The sequence below is a fragment of the Gracilinanus agilis genome, chromosome 2, assembly GCF_016433145.1.
Source record: "Gracilinanus agilis isolate LMUSP501 chromosome 2, AgileGrace, whole genome shotgun sequence".
NCBI classification, from domain to species: Eukaryota; Metazoa; Chordata; class Mammalia; order Didelphimorphia; family Didelphidae; genus Gracilinanus; species Gracilinanus agilis.
The window spans coordinates 150,305,168-150,328,833 of NC_058131.1; the positions used below are offsets into that span (position 1 = coordinate 150,305,168).

Consider the following 23,666-nt stretch of genomic DNA (forward strand, 5'->3'; position numbering starts at 1 on the left):
GAGGTAGGAACATTCATTAATGGTGAGATTTTCTTCTTCACAGGGGGCTTTGTAAATGTCCACATCAAACTGATTTTAAATTGATAAGTTGCAGGAAAGGATTACTTAGTGTTTTAAAATGAAACAATATATTAAACTTGAATTTTTTTGTTTCTCTTTTGGGGGGTGTAATTTGCAGCTTGATTTTGAAGGATCTCTGTCTCCAGTCATTGCACCTAAAAAAGCAAGGCCTTCTGACACTGGATCAGATGAGGTAAATATTGTAGTTCATCGCTAACAAGTTAATTTCTCACGGATAGTTGTGTTATCAGTTTTTATTGTTTTCACTGTCTGCCTACAGGTACCTGTTTAAAATGTTTTCCATAGGATCCCTTTTATATGGACATCACCCATGTGTTTTTTGAGCATAGAAATAAAAATCTAAACCTTAGTGTTCTGTCTATGTCTATCTGGTATCAAAGAATTTATTAATTCAAGAGAAAAAAATTGAAGAGGTTATTTACTATTCTATACTCCAGATAACTGGTTGATAAAACTTTTTATATATAAGACCATTATTGTGGCATCTTTCTAAAATTGTTATAGGCTGATTTAGATTTAGCAAAAAGAATCACCACATCCTTTTTATAATAGATTATTGTTTCATCATAATAACTTAGTCCCAATCTGAGATCAATTTCTTCATTTCTTTTGTTTCTTCTGCTATCATCTAGCAGCTTTCTCCCCTTCCCCCTTTCCAGCACCCTCTTATTACTCTATACATAGATGAATTTTTTTCCCCAAAAAGTCTTTCTGAATGTGATCTGTCATGGTATTTAATTGTGACTGAATAGTATTTGGCTATTCATGTTTGATGCCTCTACATTTGATCATGTGACTTTAAAAATATTTTAAGGTAAATTTAATCTCAAACTATTAGTATTAAAATTATCACACAGAAATTAGATTTTTTTAAATGTTAGTGTTTTGTTTTTCACTAATAAAAACAATATCTACTGGGGATAAAAGAGGTATTATTAAATAATTAATGCATCTTTTCTTTTTGTTCCTCTGATTAGGACTGGGAATATTTACTAAATTCAGACTACCATCAGAATGTTGAGTCTCATCTTTTGACTAGAGCTTTGCATTTGAATCCTTTGGAAGTTTCACAGATGAAGGAGGATGTTTTACACAATCTTACTTTGGATTCTTCTACACTTCTCTTCACTCAAATACCTGCTATATTTTTTGTGCTTCATCTTGTTTATGAGGAATTAAAATTGAATAGTTTAATGGGAGAAGGAATACGTTCACTTGTTGTTCTTCTAGTTCAGTTGGCAAGGTATGTGTAGTTTGCAAGTTAGAATATTCCAGAGATCCTTAAATGAATTTATATTGACTCAGAGAGTTTTCGGAATACTATATAGCAACTTCTGCAAATAAGAACCAAGCTTAGTTTTCCTTTATTTTGAATTCCCTTTACCAATTAGAACATTTATACAGTATCTTCACTTTATAGATGAATCATCTGTAATATATTATTCTCTAATTAAGCTTGGCATTATTTTTTTATGCCCTTAAAGTATATTCTGAATTGCCAGAGTCAGTGATGGGACTAGTGTCAAGGGCTACTTTGTGCTGATCAAAGAAAAACATCTATTTCAAAGGAAGGCCATAATGAGACTTGAGGTCTATGTAGTCATTTAAGTGTTTGGGTGAAGGCTGTTTAATGCTTTTGTTTTGAGCATTAATCAAGTTGCTGTTAAGTCATGTCTGATTTTTTGTGACTTCTATCCTTCACTATCTCCCAAAGTCTGTTCAAGTTCATGCTTATTTCCTTGATACTATCTATCCACTGCATCCTCTGCTGTCCCCTTTTCCTTTTCCCCTCCATCATGCTTAATATCAGGGTCTTTTCCAGTGAGACCTGCTTCTCATTTGGCCAAAGTATTTAAGCTTCAGTTTCGGTATTTTATCTTTCATTGACTAGTCTGAATTGATCTCCCTGCTGCCCAAGAAACTCTCAAAAAGCACCATATTTTGAAAGTATTGCTTCTGTGATGCTCAGTTTTCCTTATGGTCCACCTCTTAAAGCCATTCATTGCTACTAGAAAAACCACAGCTTAAACTATACCCATCTTTCTCTGCAAGGTGATGTCTCTGTCGTAACTTTCCTTCCAGTGAGCAAGGGTCTTTTAATTTCATGGCTGCAGTTGCCATCTATAGTGATTTTTGAGCCCCAAGATATAAAATCTGACACTGCTTCCTTTATTTACTTCTCCCTTTATTTACTAGAAAGTGATGGGACTACTTGCCAAGATCTTAGTTTTTTTTATGTTAACTTTCAATACAGCTTTTATACTCCTCTCTTTCACCCTCATCAAGAGGCTTCTTAATTTTTCACTTTCTACCATCAGAATGGTATCTGTATATTTGAAATTGGTCTTATTTATCCTGGCAACCTTAATTTCAGCTTTTGATTTCTCTAGCCTGGCATTTTGCTTCTTGTACTTTGCATACGTTAAATAAGCTGACAGTATACAACCTTGTTTTACTCCTTTTCCAATCTTAAACCACTCAGTTGTTCCTTGTTCTTTTCCAACTGTTGATTCTTGATTCTTGGTCTATACACATTCTTCCAGAGGCAAGTAAGATGATCTGGTATTCTCATTTTATTAAGGACTCTTACTACCTTTTGTTGTGATCCAAACAAGTCAAAGGCTTTAGTGTAGTCAGTGAAACAGAAATAAATATTTTTTTTGAAATTTCTTTGCTTTCTCCATAAACCAGTAAATGTTGTCAGTTTGGTCCTTAGTTTATTTGCTTCTTTGTAAACCTGCTTGCTCTTCTGATATTTCTCTGGTCAGATGTTGAAGCCTAGCCTGTAGAATCTTGTTGGTATGTGAGATGAGCACAGACGTTCAGTAACTTGAACATTCTTTAGACATTGTTTTTTAGGACCGAGATGTAAACTGATCTTTTCCAATCCAGTAGCCATTGTTAAGCTCTCCAAATTTGCTGACATATTGAGTTCAGCACTTTAACAGCTTAACCTTTAGGATTTTAAATAATTAAACTGGGATCCTGTCACTTCCACTACCCTTATTGTTAGCAATGCTTCCTAAGACCCACTTGACTTCATTCTCTAGAATGTCTGGCTCTAGATTAGTAACAACATCATTGTGTTTATTGGTGATGTTAAACTCTTTCTTTTATAGTTCTTCTGTACATTGATTCAACTTCTTAATCTCTTTTACTTTTGTTAATTCTTTCAATTTTTGTCATGCCCATTTTTGCATGAAATAGTCCCTTGATACCTCTAATTTTCAGGTAGAGATTTCATCTTTCCCATTCTGTTGTTTTCTATTTCTTTGCATTGATCATTTAAAAAACCTTATCGCTCCTTGCTATTCTCTGGAATTCTGCATTCAGTTGGGTATATTTTTCCTTTTCTTCTTTCCCTTTTGCTTTCCTTCTTTCCTCAACTATTTGTAAAGCTTTATCAGACTGCCATTTTGCCTTTTTGCCCTTCTTTTTCTTTGGAATGTTTTTTGTTGCTCCCTCTTTTACAGTATCATGAACCTCTGTCCATAGTTCTTTGGGCACTCAATTTATCAGCTCTAATTCCTGATACCTATTCATCACTTTCACTTCCTATTCATAAGAGATGTTCTTTAAGTCATACCAGCATAATCATATGTTTTTTCCATTTTCTTTCATTTAAGTCTGAATTTTGCACTGAGAAGTTTATGATCATGTTTTAACTGACTATATAGACTTTCTCCACATTTGGCTACAAAGTATATAATCAATCTGATTTTGATATTGACTATTTGGTAATGTCCATGTGCAGAGTTGCCTTTTGAGTTGTTGAAATAGAGTGTTTCCTATGATCAGTGGGTTATCTTGATAAAACTCTATTAGTCACTGCCCTACTTCATTTTGTACTCCAAAGCCAAATTTGCCTGTTATTCCAGTTATCTTTTGATTTCCTACTTTAGCATTCCTATTTTCTGTCATGAATAATGACACCTTTTCAGGGATTATTTCTAGAAACATTATACATTTTTAATAGAACTAATCAACTTTGGTCACTTTGGCATCAGTGGTTAGAGCATAGACTTATATTACTATGGTACTGAATGACTTGCCTTGAATTTGAACAGGTGTCATTCTGCCATTTTTGAGATTATACTCCAGTACTACTTTTCTGACCTTTTTATTGACTAGGAGGGTTAATCCATTTCTTCTTTTTTAAAAAAAATTCTTACCTTTCTTTTTAGAATCAATACTGTATATTGGTTCCCAGGCAGAAGATTGGTAAGGGTTAGGTAGTAGGGGTTGAATGACTTGCCCAAGGTCACACAGCAAGGAAGTGTCTGAGGTCAGATTTGAACCCAGGCCCTCCTGTCCCTGCCTGATTCTCAATTCACTGAGCCACCTAGCTACCCACTATTCCATTTCTTCTAAGACATTTTTGCCTATAGTAGTATATGTAATGATCACCTGAATTAAATTCACCTATTCCCCTCCTGTTAAGTTCACTGACATCTAAGATCTTGATGTTTAAAAGTCTTTCCATCTCCTGTTAGACCACATCCAGTTTACCTTGGTTCATAGATCTTAACATTCTAGGCTCTTTACAGCATCTGGCTTTCTTCACCATATACATCCACAGCTGAGCTTCCTTTTGGCTTTGGTCCAGAACTTCTTTAGTTCTGGAGCTACTTGTAGTTGTCCTCTCCTTTTCTTTAGTAACATGTTGGACACTTTTTGACCTGAGGGGCTTATCTTCAGATGGTATACCTTTTATCATTTTAATATCCATGGGGTTTTCTTGGCAAAGATTCTGGATTGGTTTGCCATTTCCCTCTCCTGTGGATTGCCTTTTGTTAGAACTTCCCACTTGTGACATCTGCCTTTGGTAACCCCATACATTATTGCTCATAGTTTCATTGAGCTATGAAAGCTCTTTTGTCATGACAAGACAGTTATCTAGGCACTATTATCAAGGCACTGAGTCTAATGCTAAGTACGCTTATTTTGATAATTCACTCTATATGTAGTAATTACCCATTTGTATGCATGACAGATATCATTGTATTTCATTTACATATAACTGTTATATGATATGTGAGAAAGTCGAACTTGAAATAATAGAATAAAAATCATAAAAAGATTTTAAACTTTTAATTGGCAAAGGAAAAACTATCATAGCAAATGCCATTACAATGAAAATCCTGTAATTAAAAGAATAACAAAGCCCCCTTTGATGATGGGCTATTTATTTCAAGTGATGCAAGAGAATTCAAGTAATGGAAAGGATTTAGACACAAAGTTTTAAAGATTGCAGGAGGCTTTATACATTTTGGAACAAAAGCACTATGTAAGTTTAGATATAAAGAGAGAAGACTGGTTGCCTTTCTTCTCATATTCCTTCAAAATTCAGGTAAGAGTTATTTGATCAGTAAACTTGTGACTTTTAAACCACATAGAACTCAGATTGTCTTTTATGTCCTTGAGAGTAATAGCTTTTCCTTTCTCCTTTCTTATATTCTTTATTGTTTTAGGGATTTGCAGTTGGAGCCATATTTAGATTATTACTATAGAGACTATCCAACACTTGTGAAAACTTCTCGACAAACATGCATAATTGACCAAGGTAAGCTGCCATGGCATTAATGATTTTCTAGGTAATGATGTGTCATTTATCAGAATTTTTCTCAGTAAGCTTTCTTGTAACCTTGGTAAGATTAGGCTTGGCAGCATTTTCAGTAGCTCAAATTCAGAAACTGCTGACATTGTAAATGTGCTTCTAATCCTTTCCTTTTTTACTGATGACTTAATGATGGCTAAACATCAAAGTTGCATATATTTAAACAGAATCTTTGATTCAGAAGAATCATGTTGTTAATGCATTCTGTTCCATAATTGGCAGTTAAAAATCCTGGATTTTATTTTTCTTAATAATTGCTGTCATTAATGAATTAAGAAATGAAAGGAAAAAATAAACTTTTCTGCATGCTTAAAAGTTCCTAAAATAATTGTAAAATCCTACCTTTTTTACCCATCTTGTTGACCTTAAGCTGTGGTGTAATGTGAATCCCTTCACTCTTTGTAAAAGACTTTTCCCTACTAAGCAAGTCTGATATTATGCTTTAAATCTAAACTTTGGTGAAGCTAAAGCCCATATTAATTATTTGAAAAACTTCAACACCCTTTCTTTTTGGCATAGGGCGGGAATGTTATTACTGTGTATTTCATTATAAAAATATTAGCAACCAGCATTTTTTACAGTCTTCTAAGATTTTTAGATTGCTTTACAAATGTTATCTCATTTAATCCTCACCCCAACCCTGTGAAAGTAGTGCTATTTATCCTCATTTTACAGATAAGGAAACTGAGGTTGAGAGAAGCTAAGTTTTGCCTAGGATCAAACTGTGTCTGAGGCAGTCTTCTGACTTTGAGTCCAGTACTTTCCCCTGTACCACCTTGTCATTTGTATAGCACTAACTAGCATTTATATAGCACTGTAAGATTTGCAAAACATGTGACATTTCATTTGCTACCTGCAGCCCCAAAAGTAGGGGTTGGCATTATCCTCTTTACAGGTGAAACTGAGATTGAGAGAGGTTGAGTGATTTGCCAAGGGTCACACAACTAGAAAGTATTAGAGGCAAAAACTTAGTCTTCTTAACTCCAGGTCCAGCAGTATCCACTACACCACCTAACCACCTAGAAACTGATAATCATTCACATTTATGTAGAGCTTTAAAGCTTGTATAGTGCTTTATCCTGTATTATCTCTCTTAATTTGATAATGTCATAAGGATCTAAAATATTCAGAATTACAATATGCTAGTTCAGGAGTTAAATTTTTCTAAAATGTCCTTAATATGAAAAACTGGCTTGATACATCTTGTTTAATATTTTTTTCTGTACTTTGTAAAGTTGTGTAAGTAAATGTGGAGAAATCATATTGTCAACATTACCATGAGTGCACTATATTTGGACTAAAACTTAAGATTCTGAGCAAGAAATGGGCCAAGGAACTTTAGGGATGTGACATAGAATATTCATTAATAGGGTATGCCTTTAGTGGAAGATTCAACAAAAATGAACCTCATCTATCAGCTTTGCCTCTGTTGCCTTCAGTGGTAGATTCAGTAGGGACTTAAAAGAGTTCTCTGGTTATAGCAAAATCAAACCTTGGAAAATTGTTACCAAGACAATTTTATTATGTAATAAGTAGTCATAGTAATTCTTTTATATTTAGCCCTACCATCTAGATATTACTGTTTCCAAATTAGTACAGAAAAATCAAAGAGATTTTAATTTTATATATGTTTTGAAAAATATGGTATTTTCTGTAAGTGGAACTCTTTCTAAAGTGAAACTTTTTTTCTTGTAGTATGTAATATGAACATTTTTGTCATCCATAAAATTCTAAATGTTTTTGAATACGGAATATCATTTAATATGTCTTAATTCTAATAGTTAAATTACTTATTATAAAAATTGCAAATCTTAGGAACCCTGCTTTACTGTGGGATGCATTATTTTTGCTTTTATTTATACTACCTATATTTCTGTTCTTTGATACTCAACTTGGCAGTCATTGCTATCTGTCATTAAGTTGTTTTCAGTCATGTTTAGCTATTTATATCCCCATTTGATATTTTCTTGGCAAAGATACTGGAACCATTTACCAATTCCTTTTCTGTCTCATTTTATAGATGAGGAAACTGAGATAAACAGGGTTGAGTGACTTACCCAGATTCGCACAGCTAATAAATGTCTGAGGCCAGATTTGAACTTAGGAAGATGAGTCTTCTTGAGTCCAGGCCCAGCATTCTATCCAATGCACTAACCAGCTGCCATTATATGTTTTACCACTATAATCATCACTCTCCCTTTGAGCAATAGCTTAGTTATTATCTATTTAAAAATTGGAAGTGGAACTTCAGGTCAAAATACAGAGAATCTTTGAGGGGAAAGACTCCCAGAAATCTCCTCTCTTCATCCATATTTATCTTTTTCGCTCTTGTCTACATGGAAGGAAAAAAGGAATTGGTAGACTTTTCAATATCTTTATTACCTAAGGCCTGTGGGAGAATTGAAGGGAAATACTGCCAGCAAGAGCAAAATAGTTACAATTTCAGTTTGGCTTAGGGATATCAGGGAAACCTAAGCTATGTCTGTGGTACTAAGGGTCACGCTCAGGTTTTATACAAGCCATATTGGGGGGAGCGGGAAGAATGGAGGATCATGTTTTGACCAATACAGTAAATGATAAGTATCTTTTTTGTTGTGAATAAAATAAAAACATTGTCTTTCTGTGTTTTTATGTATTCAAAAATATCATCCACTTTAAAGCCCAAACAGGATTTATGCATCATCCTTCATTTTTTACACCTGAACCTCCAAGTATATATCAGTGGCTGAGTTCTTGTCTAAAGGGTGAAGGAGCATCACCATATCCTTACCTGTCTGGAGTCTGTGAACGAAGCAAACTCATAGTGTTGGTATGTACTGTGACAATTTTGATTTTTAACTGTTTCACCATTTCCAAACCCAATACAATATTAGATATATTACGCTTGATTAGTATTATAAATGAGTAATATGGAATCATAATGTTAAAGAAACACAACAAAATCCTTAAAAAAATTTTTTTCCAAAGTGCCATTTAGTAAAAAAATTGCTTATTAGAGGAAAAAAGTCAAGTGGGAAATGAGAAATTTTAGACATATATGCAATTCTTTCTGCCAATAATCTAGAGTAGTGATGGGCAAACTATTCCCCACAGGCCAGATCTAGGCTGCAGTTTGCCCATTACTGCCTTAAGCAATTACTGTGGCCTGGATCTGGCCCATGGGGAATAGTTTGCCCATCACTACTATCTAGAGTATTATTGAGAGAAAAAAACCTGATAAAAAATCTAATCTGAAATAGGATTATTGTAGTTTAGTCCTTTTTGTAGGATGGAGAATGTGGCCCAAATACATCTAAATAGTAAGGAAGTCTGATTTGGTAGCATAATAACTAACAATGAATTGTTACAAGTAATTCATGTATTACTATGAAACATTTGAATCAATTATGGATCTTATCTAGCCCCTTAAGTGGAACTATCAGAAAGAAAACTTTATGAACAAGAATTGACCAGAAGGCATTTGTTACTTTGTTTTTATTGTTTTTTTTTTTTTTTTTTTTTTTTTACATTTTTAAACCCTTAACTTCTGTGTATTGGCTCCTTGGTGGAAGAGTGGTAAGGGTGGGCAATGGGGGTCAAGTGACTTGCCCAGGGTCACACAGCTTGGAAGTGTCTGAGGCCAGATTTGAACCTAGGACCTCCTGTCTCTAGGCCTGGCTCTCAATCCACTGAGCTGCCAGCTGCCCCTGTTATTTTGTTTTAAAAAAAAAATTATATTAAAGGAAATAGCTAGGAAAAAAATTTATATCAGTATTAATAATGTATAATTGAAGACTGATAATTGGTTTAAACACAGGGGTTTGTATTTGATGCTTTTATCTTAAATATTTTAAATGTTTTTAGGTACTATTAGAATTGCATGGCTTTTCATCCTCTGACATTTTGAAAAGAAAATGCCATGATACTCTTGTGGTAATTTAGCGAAGGAGATAATTTAACTTATTAGCTAACCTTCGAAATCTGTATTTAATTGCGTAGTGTGCATGATGTAACATTAAAGTGGAAACTAAATTTTGGATTTTTCCCCATCTATGTGTCTTTTGTTTTGATAATATTTTATTATTATGGTTTTATATGATGGGAATAAATTTTATGTGTAATATTTTTTTCCTTACAGAGTGTTGCCCTCTATATACTTGGTGATGAGAGAGCTGTTTCTAATGAAGCATCACAATATCTATCCAAAGTAACTTCAGGTAGTATGATATGCTCACTTTTTTTGCTTTCCATTTCCTCTAGGATAAAATGCAAATTACTCAGCTTGACATTTAAGGTTCACCTCTCTCTGGCTTCAACTTACTTTTTCAGTTTTATTTCACATTGCGTCCCCTTTGCCTACTTTATTTTCCTACAGACTGGACTAATATCTATTTCCCTACCTTGGAGTTCTCTCTTCTTTTTCTTGTCCCTATTTATGCCTATGGAGAATGAATTCCATCCTCACCTCCGTCTATCAATATCCTTGTCTTCCTTCAAGGACTTAGTTCAGGTGCCATCTCCTTCATTTCTGAGACCTTCCCTAATTTATTCCTTTAACCACAAACTGAAAGTCCTTCTTCTGTCCATAAATGTTCCTCTTTCCCTTCTCCTTTTACATAATCACTCAGCCCTGTTACACTTAGTAGTAGCCCTTGAAGGCAGGAACTATGTGTCTTTTTTAACCCCTATCTTCCATCTCAGAATCAATACTTATGTATTGGTTCTAAGGCAGAAGAGTGGTAAGGGCTAGGCAATGATTAAGTGTTACGAAAACTATGGATATATTCAAGAATATTAATAGTTTATTTAGAGGCATATTGGTAATTAAGAAGGCCACATGCCTGCAAAGATCTAATTCAAATTGCCCGCCATTACCTTCTGCCCACCTGGCTGCTTCGTACGAAAGAGAGCGTCCCAATCAAGTTCTCTCTATTTAAGCTTTGCTTTACATTGGCTTATGTCACCACATAAGAAGGAAGCCCGTTGAATCATGGATAATGTAGTTTTCAAGGCCCCTAAATGTGCACAAGAAGTTTATATCATATATCTAAATATTAAAGCTTAATGAACCCCAAATTTCCAATATCATATAAGTGAGTTGTCCAGGGTCACACAGCTAGGAAATTTCTTAGGCCAGATTTGATCCCAGGACTTCCCTTCTCCGGGCCTGGCTCTTAATTCACTGAGCCACCCAGCTGTCCCCATGTGTCTTTTTTTTTCTTAAAAGATTCAAATGAGATAATGAATATTTTGCACTATCCAGACTTTAAAGTCCTACATATGTGCCAGTTAATAATACTTAACAGTAATAATAATGTCATAGAAAACTTGTCATAGAAAACTAAAATGTCATCTCTCTAAAAAGCAACAAAAAAATAGAAACATGAAAAACAGTCTAAAAAACAGAAGTGTATCAGGATTAGGAGTCAAAACAGTGCAAAAATTTTTTGCACTTTACCACAGAGTATTGAGGGAAAAAATTAGAGAAGACATAATACTTGAAAGAGGAGAATGGGCCACCAAAAGAAATATGACAGTTGGATCAAATAAGAGCAAAAAGCTTGTACATTATTAATATAAGGAATGAAAAAGTTTCAAGGAAAGTAACTGAAACCCAGCTTCTCTGCAAAATTGGAAGGCAGAGGACCAGATAGGACCAATTGAGAGGCTCAGATCTTTCACTGTGGTACATGAATCATGAGCAAAGTACTTGATTACTTTCCTTTCAAACATTAGACTGCAACTTTTTTAATAGAAGGCATCACATATCTATTAAAGATATTTATATCTTTATTAAAGATATCACATATTTATTAAAGATAAAAATACTGATCCTATTCCTCCAAACATAGTCTGGCTGCATCTTTATGTACTTTTTGCAAAGCATTCACATCTCGTTTCACAGAAAAGTCTACAAATGTACTTATAAAAAAATTATGTGTTGACTGAGGAGCAAGAGTGCTGTGCCAAAAAATTTCTGAGGACTTAACAGTCAAACTCTTTAACAATTCAGTGATTATTGAATAAGTTGCCTAAAAGCTTTGTGATATTTACGTTTCTTATATCCATTATCCAACAGCTTGTGACTCAGTTGCACATATGATTTATTGTCAATATATAAGACCTGAGTATATTGGGTGAGAAAGAACTCTTAAGCATATTTGCTACCCATCTGAAAAACTGTTCTCTTTTTAAAACATACCACCAACATGGTAATGTTAAAAATGATGTTAGAAGTAGTGTGGAGTAACGAATAGAGTACCAGTCTTAGAGCTTGAACCTGATATTAGAATGTACCAATTGATAAAGGTGATACTTAACAATGCTTTGGTCTCTAGGCAAAGTATAATGAGCATTAAGCTATGATGATTAAGCCATGGTTGAACTTTTCAAAGACTGTTTGGCATCCTGAAATCAAAGCTCAGTGGTAAGAGTATATTTCAAGCAATTAAGGGCTACAAAATATCTACTTAATTTATTCTTTACAAATACTTAAATTACACTTTCACAAAATCTTAATTCGTATTCTTGGAACTATAAAAAAGATGATAGATTTGGAAAGTATCTTCCAAGAAATAATACAATATTAACAAAAAAAAACAACACAAGGTCCATCATCAGAATGCATTTATTGAAAGAGTAACACTTGCCAAAAAGTAGGATGAGGATTGATAGGTGTTTTCTGAATACATGATAAACATAAAAAACCTATAGAAGGGGCAGCTGGGTAGCTCAGTGGAGTGAGAGTCAGGCCTAGAGACAGGAGGTCCTAGGTTCAAACCCGGCCTCAGCCACTTCCCAGCTGTGTAACCCTGGGCAAGTCACTTGACCCCCATTGCCCACCCTTACCAATCTTCCACCTATGAGACAATACACCAAAAAGTACAAGGGTAAAAAAAAAAAACCAAACTATAGAAATCCTTTTGCAACAAGCAATATCACTTCACCAAATAACAATAAAGGCCAACAACAGGCATATGCCTTTGAAGCTTGTTAAATGACTAAAATCCAAGAATAAAAATTAAAGGCCCCCCATGGATAACTTCTGTTTGAATTTAGCCAATAGTATGTTGACAAAGAAGTATCACAAAAATGGCCAAGTCATGTGGATTTGTTTATGATGGCAATCAGAATCACATCATTACCATTAGAAGTTATATGAGTATCCTTAAGGAGACCAGATTTTGTGATCATTACAGAATATTCCTGTAAATTGTAGAAAATATACAAAGCTGGTTTTTCTCTCGTTTGCCTGGTTTTCACTTTCATTCTTTCCCAAATGCCATTCCTACCAACAGCATGCTTGGGGATTTGAATTTAATTTAGCAAAAATTTATTAAACGTTTATTAATTGAAGAACACTGTGCTTAGGCCCTGAAGGCAAGTAGAAAAATGGAGATGAGACTCAGCTTCTGCCCATGTGGAGCTTGCATTATAGAAAGAAGATCAGGGTACATGGACAAATAGATATTAATAATTCACAGTAACTATTTAGAACAAACTACTATGTGAGGTATGCTGGAAATGTTGCCTTCGAAAGATTGGAAATGTCTTCAGGGATGTCATGATTTTGTCTTTAAAGGATGGTTTGGAATTCAGCTGTAGAAGAGGAAGGAGAGAACATTTCTATCCCAGGGTATAGTGTGAAGAACAGGAGAGATAGACCAGCATGGTTGAGTTCAGTCAGTTCTTTGAATTTAGGGATATAAGCCTATAAGGACAGCAGCAAAATGAAAATCTATTTAAATTAAGTGATGGTTTTGTATTTTATCCTTTTTCATAATGTGTTAGTTATTTTTATGTGCAATTAATGTCCTTTCCTTTGGATCATATCTGTTTTTCTTACCCATTTAAAAGAGAACATGAAAGGTCATTTTTGGCAGTTTAGTAAAATAAATTACCAGGATTCTCCATTTAGTAGCCATAGGGCTACCAGCCATTGTTTAAAAAGCCTCAGTAAAAAAATATTTAGATTAAAATGGTCTGTATAAGAATTAAGTAGAATATATTTCTTTGTCAGCTTAATTAAAATGCTTTTAATTTCTTAATTTTTTTCAGCACCAAAAAAGATTCAAATGGATCAAAATGACAACAGGTAATTTTGAACTGAATTGTTTTTGTTCTTATTCTTTAATGGGTATATTTAATAATTTTGTGCTCTTTTTTTGTAGATTTAGTTTCAGACATAGTACACCTGTTAATAGCCTAGCTGAAAAGTTAGTGCTTTGGATGACTAATGTAGGTAAGGTCACTTTTTGTTACTTTATATTAATCTTACATTTAACAAGTAGAAAGTCACATTTTTCTGTCCTTATTAGTCCCATAATTAATCCCTTGATTAGTCCTTGCAGTTTGCTAGAAGTGAACGGGAAGGACTTTAGCTTATTACTTTCTGGGAGTGTTCCACAGAATTGGAATAATTATAGATAGTATATTAAAGAATACTGCTGTTTTCCATGATATTCTCATAGTCTTCTCAAATCTTTGGGAGTCATAATAGCTTTGAAGATCATTCCTTGTGGTCAAGGAACCCTCCTGTAATTATGATAACAGTAAATTTTATTGCTTTTGAAATGGCGATGATAAAGCCTAACCTCAGAATGGAGGTAATGAATTATTCTGTTTTCACATTTGAAGTCACTGACTTCAGGGATCACAGTATTTCTGGTAAAATTTGAAAAATTATTCTTGATCCTTCTCCTTGGATGATAACTATTGTAAACTCTAAAGTTAATATTCACCTGATTAGGGGTAGGGAAGGATGATCCAATAAGGGAAACAGAAGGAGATGAGTACTGAGTCATGTGATTAAAGGAGATAACTCCATTATTTTTAGTTAGATAGCTTTTCAGTTGAGTCCAAAATTTAATCACCCTTGGAACAGAATAAAGTGACAGCTTTACACATTTTTTAATGGAAAGTAAAGTCAAGACATTTAAAAAGATTCTAAGATTCTCTTTAAAAAATGAGAGAACTATGTAGGAAACAAAAAACTATATTAACTGGCATTAATACAATACAAGAAGTGTTCAGGTTTAAAAACAACTACCTTTTTTTGTCTTTTTAAAAATTAATTTGTATGTTTAGGAATCTCCTGAAACTCACACCACTATTTATATATCATTATATATCTTACTCCACTCTCCTGCCCTCCCTACCCCCCACAAAAACATAATAGTCATATAGAATGTCCAATCAAGAGAAAAAAAAAAGCAACCATTTGAACTCTGTCCATATGAAGACATGCCGATATTTTATCTTTCTGTGAGAGATGTTCTGGAGTATATTTCGAGAAGTCTTCTTGATAACAGGCTGAGATACAATATTAGGTTTTATGTTTTACTGAAGGTATTATTTTATTTTTCTGTCTCCATAAGGCTTTACCTTAAGAGATTTAGAGTCTCTCCCTTTTGGAGTTGCGCTTCCTATCAGAGATGCAATTTATCACTGCCGAGAACAGCCCGCTTCAGATTGGCCAGAAGCTGTCTGCCTCTTGATTGGACGTCAGGATCTTTCCAAACAAGCCTGTGAAGGGAACTTGCCAAAAGGGAAATCTGTGAGTATAATGTTGGTTTCTTCACAAAAAAAGAAGCAAATATTTTCAGAACTTATGATAGTTATATTTTTCTCTACTGTATTCAAAATTTGGTTATGAACTTACTGAACTAATTAGTTGCTGGTTTGATATAAAGATTTCATACTTCCTTGATCCCTATATTATAATCTTGATGACATTACTACTTTTTGAGCTCTCTCTTGTTGGACAGACTTGACCTCAGTATGGGTTAGAGACCAGAGAGGCAAGGCATCTTCTGGATCACCAAGGAGCCATGAAGTCTCTGACATCTTATAGTATACATTGAGGCTGAGACTAAAATGGATTCTCAAAACTTTTCTTTTTGAAAAGGAAAGAGGGGTACAATTCATATTAAATTCACACAGATTTGTATCAGTTCACACTTCTACCAGCAGTGCATCAGTGTCCCAATTTTCCTGTATCCTTTCCAGCATTATTCATTTTCCGTTTTGGTCATATTAGCCAACCTGATAGGTGTGAGGTGGAATCTCAGAGTAGTTTTAATTTGAATTTCTCTAATCAACAGTGATTTGGAGCATTTTTTCATGACTATCGATAGTTAAAATTTTTTCATCTGAGAATTGCCTATTCTTTGACCATTTATCAATTGAAGAATGCTTTATATTCTTATAAATTTGACCTCTGTTCTCTGTATTTTCGAGAAGTGAGCCCTTTGTCAGAGACATTTCCTATAATTTTTTCCCTTCAGTTTGTTTCCCTTCTAATCTTGGTTTTATTAAATACATTTTAAATAACTACTTAGTATTATTGTCTATCATAGAACAATTTTCCTATTTTATTAGCAAATTGAATAAAAAAGTATACATGAATATTTGTTGAATTTGAATGGGGAATTGTAGGCCTATTAAGGAAAATTAGAGCTATTAGACTTTCTTTGTTCCTGAGTCAGCAGTTGGATCAGCACAGCTGCAGAGTATGGTATAGAATCATGGGATATTAAGGTTTGAAGGAATCTGAGAGATCTTCTAGTCTCCCTCTCTTTCATTTGGGGGAAAAATTGCTCAGAGAGATTAGGTTCAATGACTTGTCAGAGGTTCCATAAGATCTTAGCATATAGATGGAAAACTGAAAGAGTCCTCTGAGGATGGTCCAATACCTTCAAATTGCACATGAGGAGACTTTGGTCCCTGGTGGCGGAAAGACTTACCTAGGTCACCTAGGGCATAAGCATCATGTGGGTCGTGCAGCTCTGAGGACAATCCTTTTTGCCAGACCTCTTGAAACCAGAGATAGTCTTTGACTGTCTTTAAATCTTAAGTGCTTTAGTTCAATGCCTGTCACTTAATGAATATCTATGAATAACAGTACCTCCTTTTCCAAATTTTTCTTACCTTATTTCCCCTTTTCCCTACCTCAGGTTCACACTATTTGCCATCCCTCAAATATAAGTTGTTTTTTTCTCTTCCATGGCTTTGCTCACTACCCATCAACATAATAGCTTTGCCTTTTGAAATTTACTGAATGCTTCATCTAGAAATGATCTCTAATTCTTTTGAAATTCCAAAGCATTTTACACCTCTCTTAGACATTTTCATATTCTAGTTTATATTCTACTTATTTTTAAACATATCTCACATCTATATTCCTTTGCTTCCTTCTCTCCCAAAACCTCTCAATTACATAATTCCCAAGGATAGATGTTCTCTCCTTTTATATTTGTATCATTATAAATTCTAGCCCAAGACCTTCATTTGTAGAAGCTCACTTAAGTACCCATCAGGCTTGGAACTGTATTCTAGGACATTTCACTCCATTCTCCTATTAGTTATGCTACTAGATGAATATAACAAAGCATTAGCTTAAAAGTTTATATTCAGTCATTTATCTTTCATACTTTTATTTGTAGATAATTTTTTCCAAACTTTTAATAATAAAATTTAAAAAATCAGCTTAGATTTACAATAGTTTTATCCTTTAAAAAGGGAACTTCAGCTACCAATATTTTCACTTTATGTAAGTGGACCATTTTGTAGACTTCTATGTAAAGTGATTTTTACTAATGTGAATTTACACTTGGATTTGGGGAAGGGAAGGAGGGAGGAAAATAGGAAGGGGATTCTGTGTGTGTGGTGAGGAATAACATGGAGAGCATGCAGACACATGGAGGAGAGAGATGGACACATACAGAAGAAGATAGCCAACATGCAGGGGCTGGTGGCACACATGAGGCACCCAAGCTTGGAGGGTCATCAGGGGCTGGACATAGGGTGGAGTGGAGCAAAGATTTCCTCTCTTGTGTAAAGAAGGGAGAAGTGTGTAAAGGGTAAAATTATGGTTGGACTGAATATACAAGAGTATAGGGTTGCCAGGAATTAAATACTTAATTCCAAATGAAAGACTCAAGTCAGATTGACTTTTATGGTAGTTTATTTACAAATAGGAAGAGAGAAAGTAAGGAAATCAGAGGAGATAGGGCAAGATATCTCACCTAACACGTTAAGTATTTTGCTCCGGACCCTGGCTCAACTCAGGCAGGGCTAATTAGTCCTCAGCCAGAGGGGCCTCAGCCTTGAGCTGAGGGCCTGGTGATGAATAAAGCAAAGATCTCAGCCATGAAACCTCTCCCTCCTGAGGATGGTCCCTTCAGAAAATCCAGGAAGGAGTCAGTCTTTTTCACTCACCCACGTGGTAGTTAAAAAAGAAAGCAGTCCAAAGTCCTCGGCCAGAGCTCCTTCAGGATCCAGTTCAAGGCGAAAGAGAGAGCATTCCAGGAAGTTCTTGCAATTTATAAAGACCATTCCTTTCATCACTTCCTGTGTGTTCCTCCCATTTTACATGTACCAATTACAACTAAAGCTTTACTTAGGTCTGCCGGGGGAGGGGAGTGGCAGTCAGTAGATTCTGATTTGTTACTCACTTTTGCTCAAATGTAACTGGGATGTATACTCTTCTGGTGATTAAATCTAAAAATGGGCAGGGTAGAGTTAATCCCATCTTCACACTTGGCTTCTAGGGTCTCAAGCCATATCCTTGATCCCTTGAAGATTTCTTTCTACCTACTTTCTTCTTTCACTTGGAAGGTTTATTATTTTTTACTGGTAGAGTGTTAGGCTCCAGACCACCAAGCAGATAGTGCAGGTACTGTACAGGAAAGGTTAATATAGGTTTGTTTGTTTTTTAATGCGAATTTCTTTCAGAATTCTTTATGTAAAGTCCAATTTGCATAAAGCCAGAACTGCCTATATTCCTTTCTTCTATTTCCCCTTCTTATATCCTTTATTGATTTCATATATTTGTGTATTTTTTCTTCCTTTTATAACTTTATTAACTTCCATTAATAAGTTCCACCCAGATAGATATCCTATTGTAAAATGGAGATGACCCTAAGTTTTTAAAGGTATACTAGCAGAGTAGAAGGCCTGACAGTTGTTACCTGTCTTTGTATCCTCAGTGCTTAGCATGCTACTTGGCACACAGTTAGTGCTTCATAGCTTTTTGATTGATTAGAATCCATACTTTTTCTTAAAGCTCATCTCAGCTTAATCTGCCTACCTGTTACTGATTGACAAAATGGATAGATATTTGGTTGAATGAATGAAAAGCATTCATTCAGAACTTAACTGTGTGCCTTATCTCTTGCCAGGACTCGATATAATTGCTAGTGAAAATCAATAACAGTGTATTAATACAAAACAATGTATAAATATAAAAAGAGAGATCCAGAGAGGTGAAATGATTTGCTTAGTTATAAAAATATAATTAATTTTTAAGCATAGATTAATTTTTCTTGGGGGAATTTCCTCATGTACTAACTTTTGAAATTATTTTACATGATGCTTTAGATCTTTTTCTCTTTGGTAGATTAAATTTAAAATTAGTAACATTCTTCTGTAAACATAAAATTTTAATGTGACCTATATCATGCTCCATTATTTTTATAGTATTTGAGGGATATCCTTTTTAATGATATTTATTTTTTTTTAAATATGGTTTTTTAAACTGGCTTTTTAAAATTACTAGGCTACATTAAGACACTTTCAGCATCTTTCAGAATATAGAGAGAAAGGATATAAAAAGAAATAAGAAGTTACAGTTCACTTACTGGAGTTCCCTCAGGGATCTCTCCTAGGCTAGTTTCTGAACCTGAGGTTAATTATGTAGATTATTTTATCTATACCACCAATGGAAATTATTCATTATAAACAAGTTTTATTCTATTTCTTTTGTCTTTAGCATGAATGTCATTTGAGGATAACAAACACTAACACTTAACTTCTACTTTCATTTTCAACTATAAAAGTGCCAAACTTTGAAACTAGTGGTGAGTTAGGATGATAGCCAGCCAGAGGACAAGGATCGTTTTATAATGGCTTTCAAGTAGTCCAATAATTCTTAAATTCTCTTTCCTGGATCTATTTTCCAGGTCAGTTATTTTTCCAGTGAGAGAGTTCCCATTTTTCTTCATCTTTTTTTAAATTTTGTTTTATTATTTTTTGATGTTCCATGGTGTCATTAGTTTTCCACTTGCCTAATTCTAATTTTTAAAAAATTAATTTCTTTAGTGAACTTTTGTATTTCCTTTTCCATTTGGTCAATCCTACTTTTTATGGAATTGTTTTCTTCAATGAATTTTTGTACACTTATTCCCATTTTTTGTGCTTCATTTACCAAACTATTGACTCTTTCATGATTCTCTTGTATCACTCATTTTCCCCCCAATTTTTCTTCTGTCTCTTGGATTTAATCTTTAAAATCTATTTTGTACTCTTCCAGGAAGTCTTTTTTGGCTTGATGCCAATTCATATTTTCTTTGAGATTTCGCAAGTTGCCATTTTGACATTGTCCTCTTTTTAGTATGTTTATTTATCTTTCCTGTCACTATAGTAACTTTATATGGTTAGAGTCTGTTTTTGTTATTTGCTGACTTTTCTAGCCTATTTACAACAGAGTCCTCTACCTCTTGCTAGCAAGGTGTCCTCTTTAATTTCCTTCTGATCCGTTGTCCATCCCTCTTACTATTTGTGGTCTGAGAATTCTAGAAGTCTCCACCACACATTCAGTTGCCCCCAGGGCCTGTACTGACTTGTCAGGGTGCTGCTTGAATTGGACTATGCTCTACTTTTACCTCAGTGTGATAAATTTTTCCTTTTGATCTTTTAGATTGTCTTAGGATAGAAAATTGTTTCAAGTCCAAATATGATGTTCTTTTGTTGGTCCTGCCACTTCAGAAAATATTTTGTAGTAGTATTTTATTTTTTTCTTTATTTTGTTTTAATAACAAATTTCCACATAAGTTTTCTGAAATTATAGAATTCATGTTTCTCCCTCCTTTCTTCCCTCTCCCTACTGGAATTGACAAACATTTCAATCTGGGTTATACATATATTATCATGAAAAACATTTCTGTATTATTCATTTTTGTAAGTGAATTGTCCTTGGATCATTGTATTTCTGTTAGTAGCAAAGTCTATCACATTGATCATTTCATAATATTTCAGTTACTGTGTATAATGTTCTCCTGTTTAAAGCATTATTTTAAAGTCATTTGGAGTGGAATTCTGTAGATCTCAGAAGTCTTTTCAACCATCTTGGCTCAACCTCTCCCTTTGTTTGTTTTAATTCTAACTTTGTATCATAAGACAAATCTTTTTGATAAGAACTTAACATGGGGTCAGCTGGGTAGCTCCATGGATTGAGAGCCAGGCCTAGAGATGGGAGGTCCTAGATTCAAATCTGGCCTCAGACACTTCTCAGCTGTGTGACCTTGGGCAAGTCACTTGACCCCCATTGCCTATCCTTACCACTCTTCTGCCTTGGAGCCAATACACAGTATTGACTCCAAGATGGAAGGTAAGGGTTTAAAAAAAAAAAAGAACTTAACATAAGCTCTTTTAATCCGATTTTTCTTATATAATTTCAGTACTTTATGGAAAAATATTGTAAAACATTTTAGCAAGTTTCCTACTTCAGAAGAGCCCATTAGATAGGTGTATTTTTGTGCTTGTGACAGTAAAATAAATATAAGTTCACTTGGTGAAAACTGCTGTATATATACAGAAGAGCTTTTTGATTCAAATGTATGCAGAGAATTTGTTGACTGAACTACCATTAATTACTATGACCATAAACTACATCATATATCCTGGTAACAAAGAACAAAATTCTGTTCTTTGTAAACTAGAGCAAAATACTTTTCATTTCTATTTATTAGGAGAAGAAAGGAACAGTTAGCTTCTTAATGCTGTACTCTGAACTATAGACCTTAGAAAAATTCCAAGAATGATAGCTACTAAAATGTTAGGTCAAGTCCTTTGAATTTATTTGAACTTTAAGGACATAACAAAATAACACTGTTGCAGTAAGTTATAAATGTATTCATTTTGTTACCTTTTAATAGTTATTGTTTTTACATTGCTTACTTTTCCCCATATATCCACTTGCTTTGAAAACTTGCAATATAAAAAAGGAGACAAAAACAAATACAGTTTAGCAAAACTAATCAATACATCAGTTCAAGTATGGCAGTATGCTCTGCAAAGAAGGAAGGGAAGATACTGTCATACCTCTTCTTTGGGGCAATGGTTGGCATAGAGTTTTAATTTTTGCTGTTCTTTTCCATTTCATTGTTTTATAGTGGTGTGACAGGGTGGTGGGGGAGAACAAGCACTGCTAAACACTTAACAAATATTATCTCACTTGATCTTCACAACAACCCTGTGAGGTAGGTGCTATTATTGGCTCCTTTTTGCATTAGAATAAATTGAGGCAGTCAGAAGTTAAGTGATGTGGCTAGTCACATAGCCAGTAAAAGTGTCACTGAATTTGGATTCAGTTCTTCCTGACTCTATACCCAGCACTGTATCTGTCTAGCTGCTGAAGTGCCTTGTAGGCATTGTATATATTATTTTCCTGATTCTGCTTAATTCTTTTTTTTTCCTTCCACAAAATTGTCATTTATTTGGTCTGTCTGCAACCATCTGAGTAATAAATAGAACTGCTACAAATGTTCAATAGTCCAGCATATAAAACCGAGCAACAAGTATCTCAAAATAGTCATGACCTTAAAACAAATTTCTCAGAAAAAATACAACACAAGATTAAACTTCTGCAATATTCTTTCCATATAAAACACTAGTAAAATATTTTTCTTAGAAATTAAATAATGAAATACCAAAACAATTATATACAGTACACATAAATGAGGCAAAACATCCAGTTCTTGGTCTCTCTGGTGACAAAAAGAGAAATTCCATCACTTTTGGTGGCACTAGAAAACAATTCAGTCAAGACCCCCAACTCATGAAACAGTAAGTAAATGTTTACAGCTTCACACCTGACCTTTAGGGGACAGGTTTGACTTAAGTCTCTAAGGAGAGATCTTTTGTTTACTTTGGTGGGTAGAAAATGAAAAAGGGTATTTTTTTCTGATCCAGCTTGTAGGTTTACTGTTCCTAGTTCAGAGCTATGTATTTGAGAGTTACACTTTGCTTAGTATGTAGTGATTTGCCCATTTGAAAGAGGTCCCCTTTGAATTGTCTCCTAGTTTACTCTGGCATTTGCTTTACTATGGTAAAAAAACTATCTGACCCTACAACTGGCTTCAGATATCAAATCAAGGAAAACTGATAAGAATCTAAAGGATCAGCACATCTCTAAGAAATGAGTTTTGACTTCAAAAACACAAAGAATACATAAATAATCTTTCTATATATATATATCATCACAAAATTCCTTAAGTACACACTTGCAAAACTACCATTTTACCTTGGGAAATCTGAGAACTCAGCTAGAATGCTCACAAATATCCTAATGCCACCAAGATAAGCTAGAGTCCTTTCTGTATTCAAACCATATTCCTAGGAAGTTAGGATACATTTCTCAGCCTCTTCCCTCATGCTAATCTTTTCATGCTCCCTTTCCAATGATTAGCAAAAATGACAATATGTACCATCTGAACAATTGGGGTAATTTAATAAAAACTTGTCAAAAATTCCTTCCACTAAAGTAAACATCATCATTTTTTGTTTCCTTCTTATTTTTCTCTAAGTTATTAATAACAGCCTGTCTATGTTCTCCGACATTTGGCTGCACTTGGGCTAGAGGGATTGCTCTTTGCATTTAAGACCTTTTCCATGACACGGTTGCGTTTCCTCTTGTCTGCACCTTCTTTAGATCCAGAATCTGATGAGCTCTTTTCTTTTTCTTTGCCACTGGACTTTTCAGCTCCTTTACCCAAATTTCCTGAAGATGTAAAAACATCTTCAGTACCAGTGTGTGAATCTATTTCTTCTTTTATTTCTTCCTTCACTTCATCTTCAATCATCACTTTTCCTTCTTTGACCTCTTGAATAATTTCTTCAGGAAGGATGAAGTTCTTCTCTGAATTAGGGAATGGAAGAATCTCAGACTCATGCAATGCTTGCATATCGTACATAGTACTTAAATGGTCCC

At 34.3% G+C, this 23,666-nt stretch overlaps 1 protein-coding gene across 1 annotated transcript in view; it reads left to right on the forward strand.

Moving 5' to 3' along the window:
* ANAPC1 (anaphase promoting complex subunit 1) overlaps positions 1-23,666 on the forward strand; it is a 122,633-nt gene that overhangs the window by 32,361 nt on the left and 66,606 nt on the right. Inside the window, exons 17-25 of the mRNA XM_044659509.1 lie at positions 179-253; positions 1,059-1,324; positions 5,553-5,644; positions 8,359-8,507; positions 9,816-9,894; positions 13,736-13,772; positions 13,849-13,919; positions 15,055-15,237; positions 16,161-16,193. Of these exons, the coding sequence (XP_044515444.1) occupies positions 179-253; positions 1,059-1,324; positions 5,553-5,644; positions 8,359-8,507; positions 9,816-9,894; positions 13,736-13,772; positions 13,849-13,919; positions 15,055-15,237; positions 16,161-16,193 (985 nt within the window). The remainder of the gene's footprint in view (positions 1-178; positions 254-1,058; positions 1,325-5,552; positions 5,645-8,358; positions 8,508-9,815; positions 9,895-13,735; positions 13,773-13,848; positions 13,920-15,054; positions 15,238-16,160; positions 16,194-23,666) is intronic.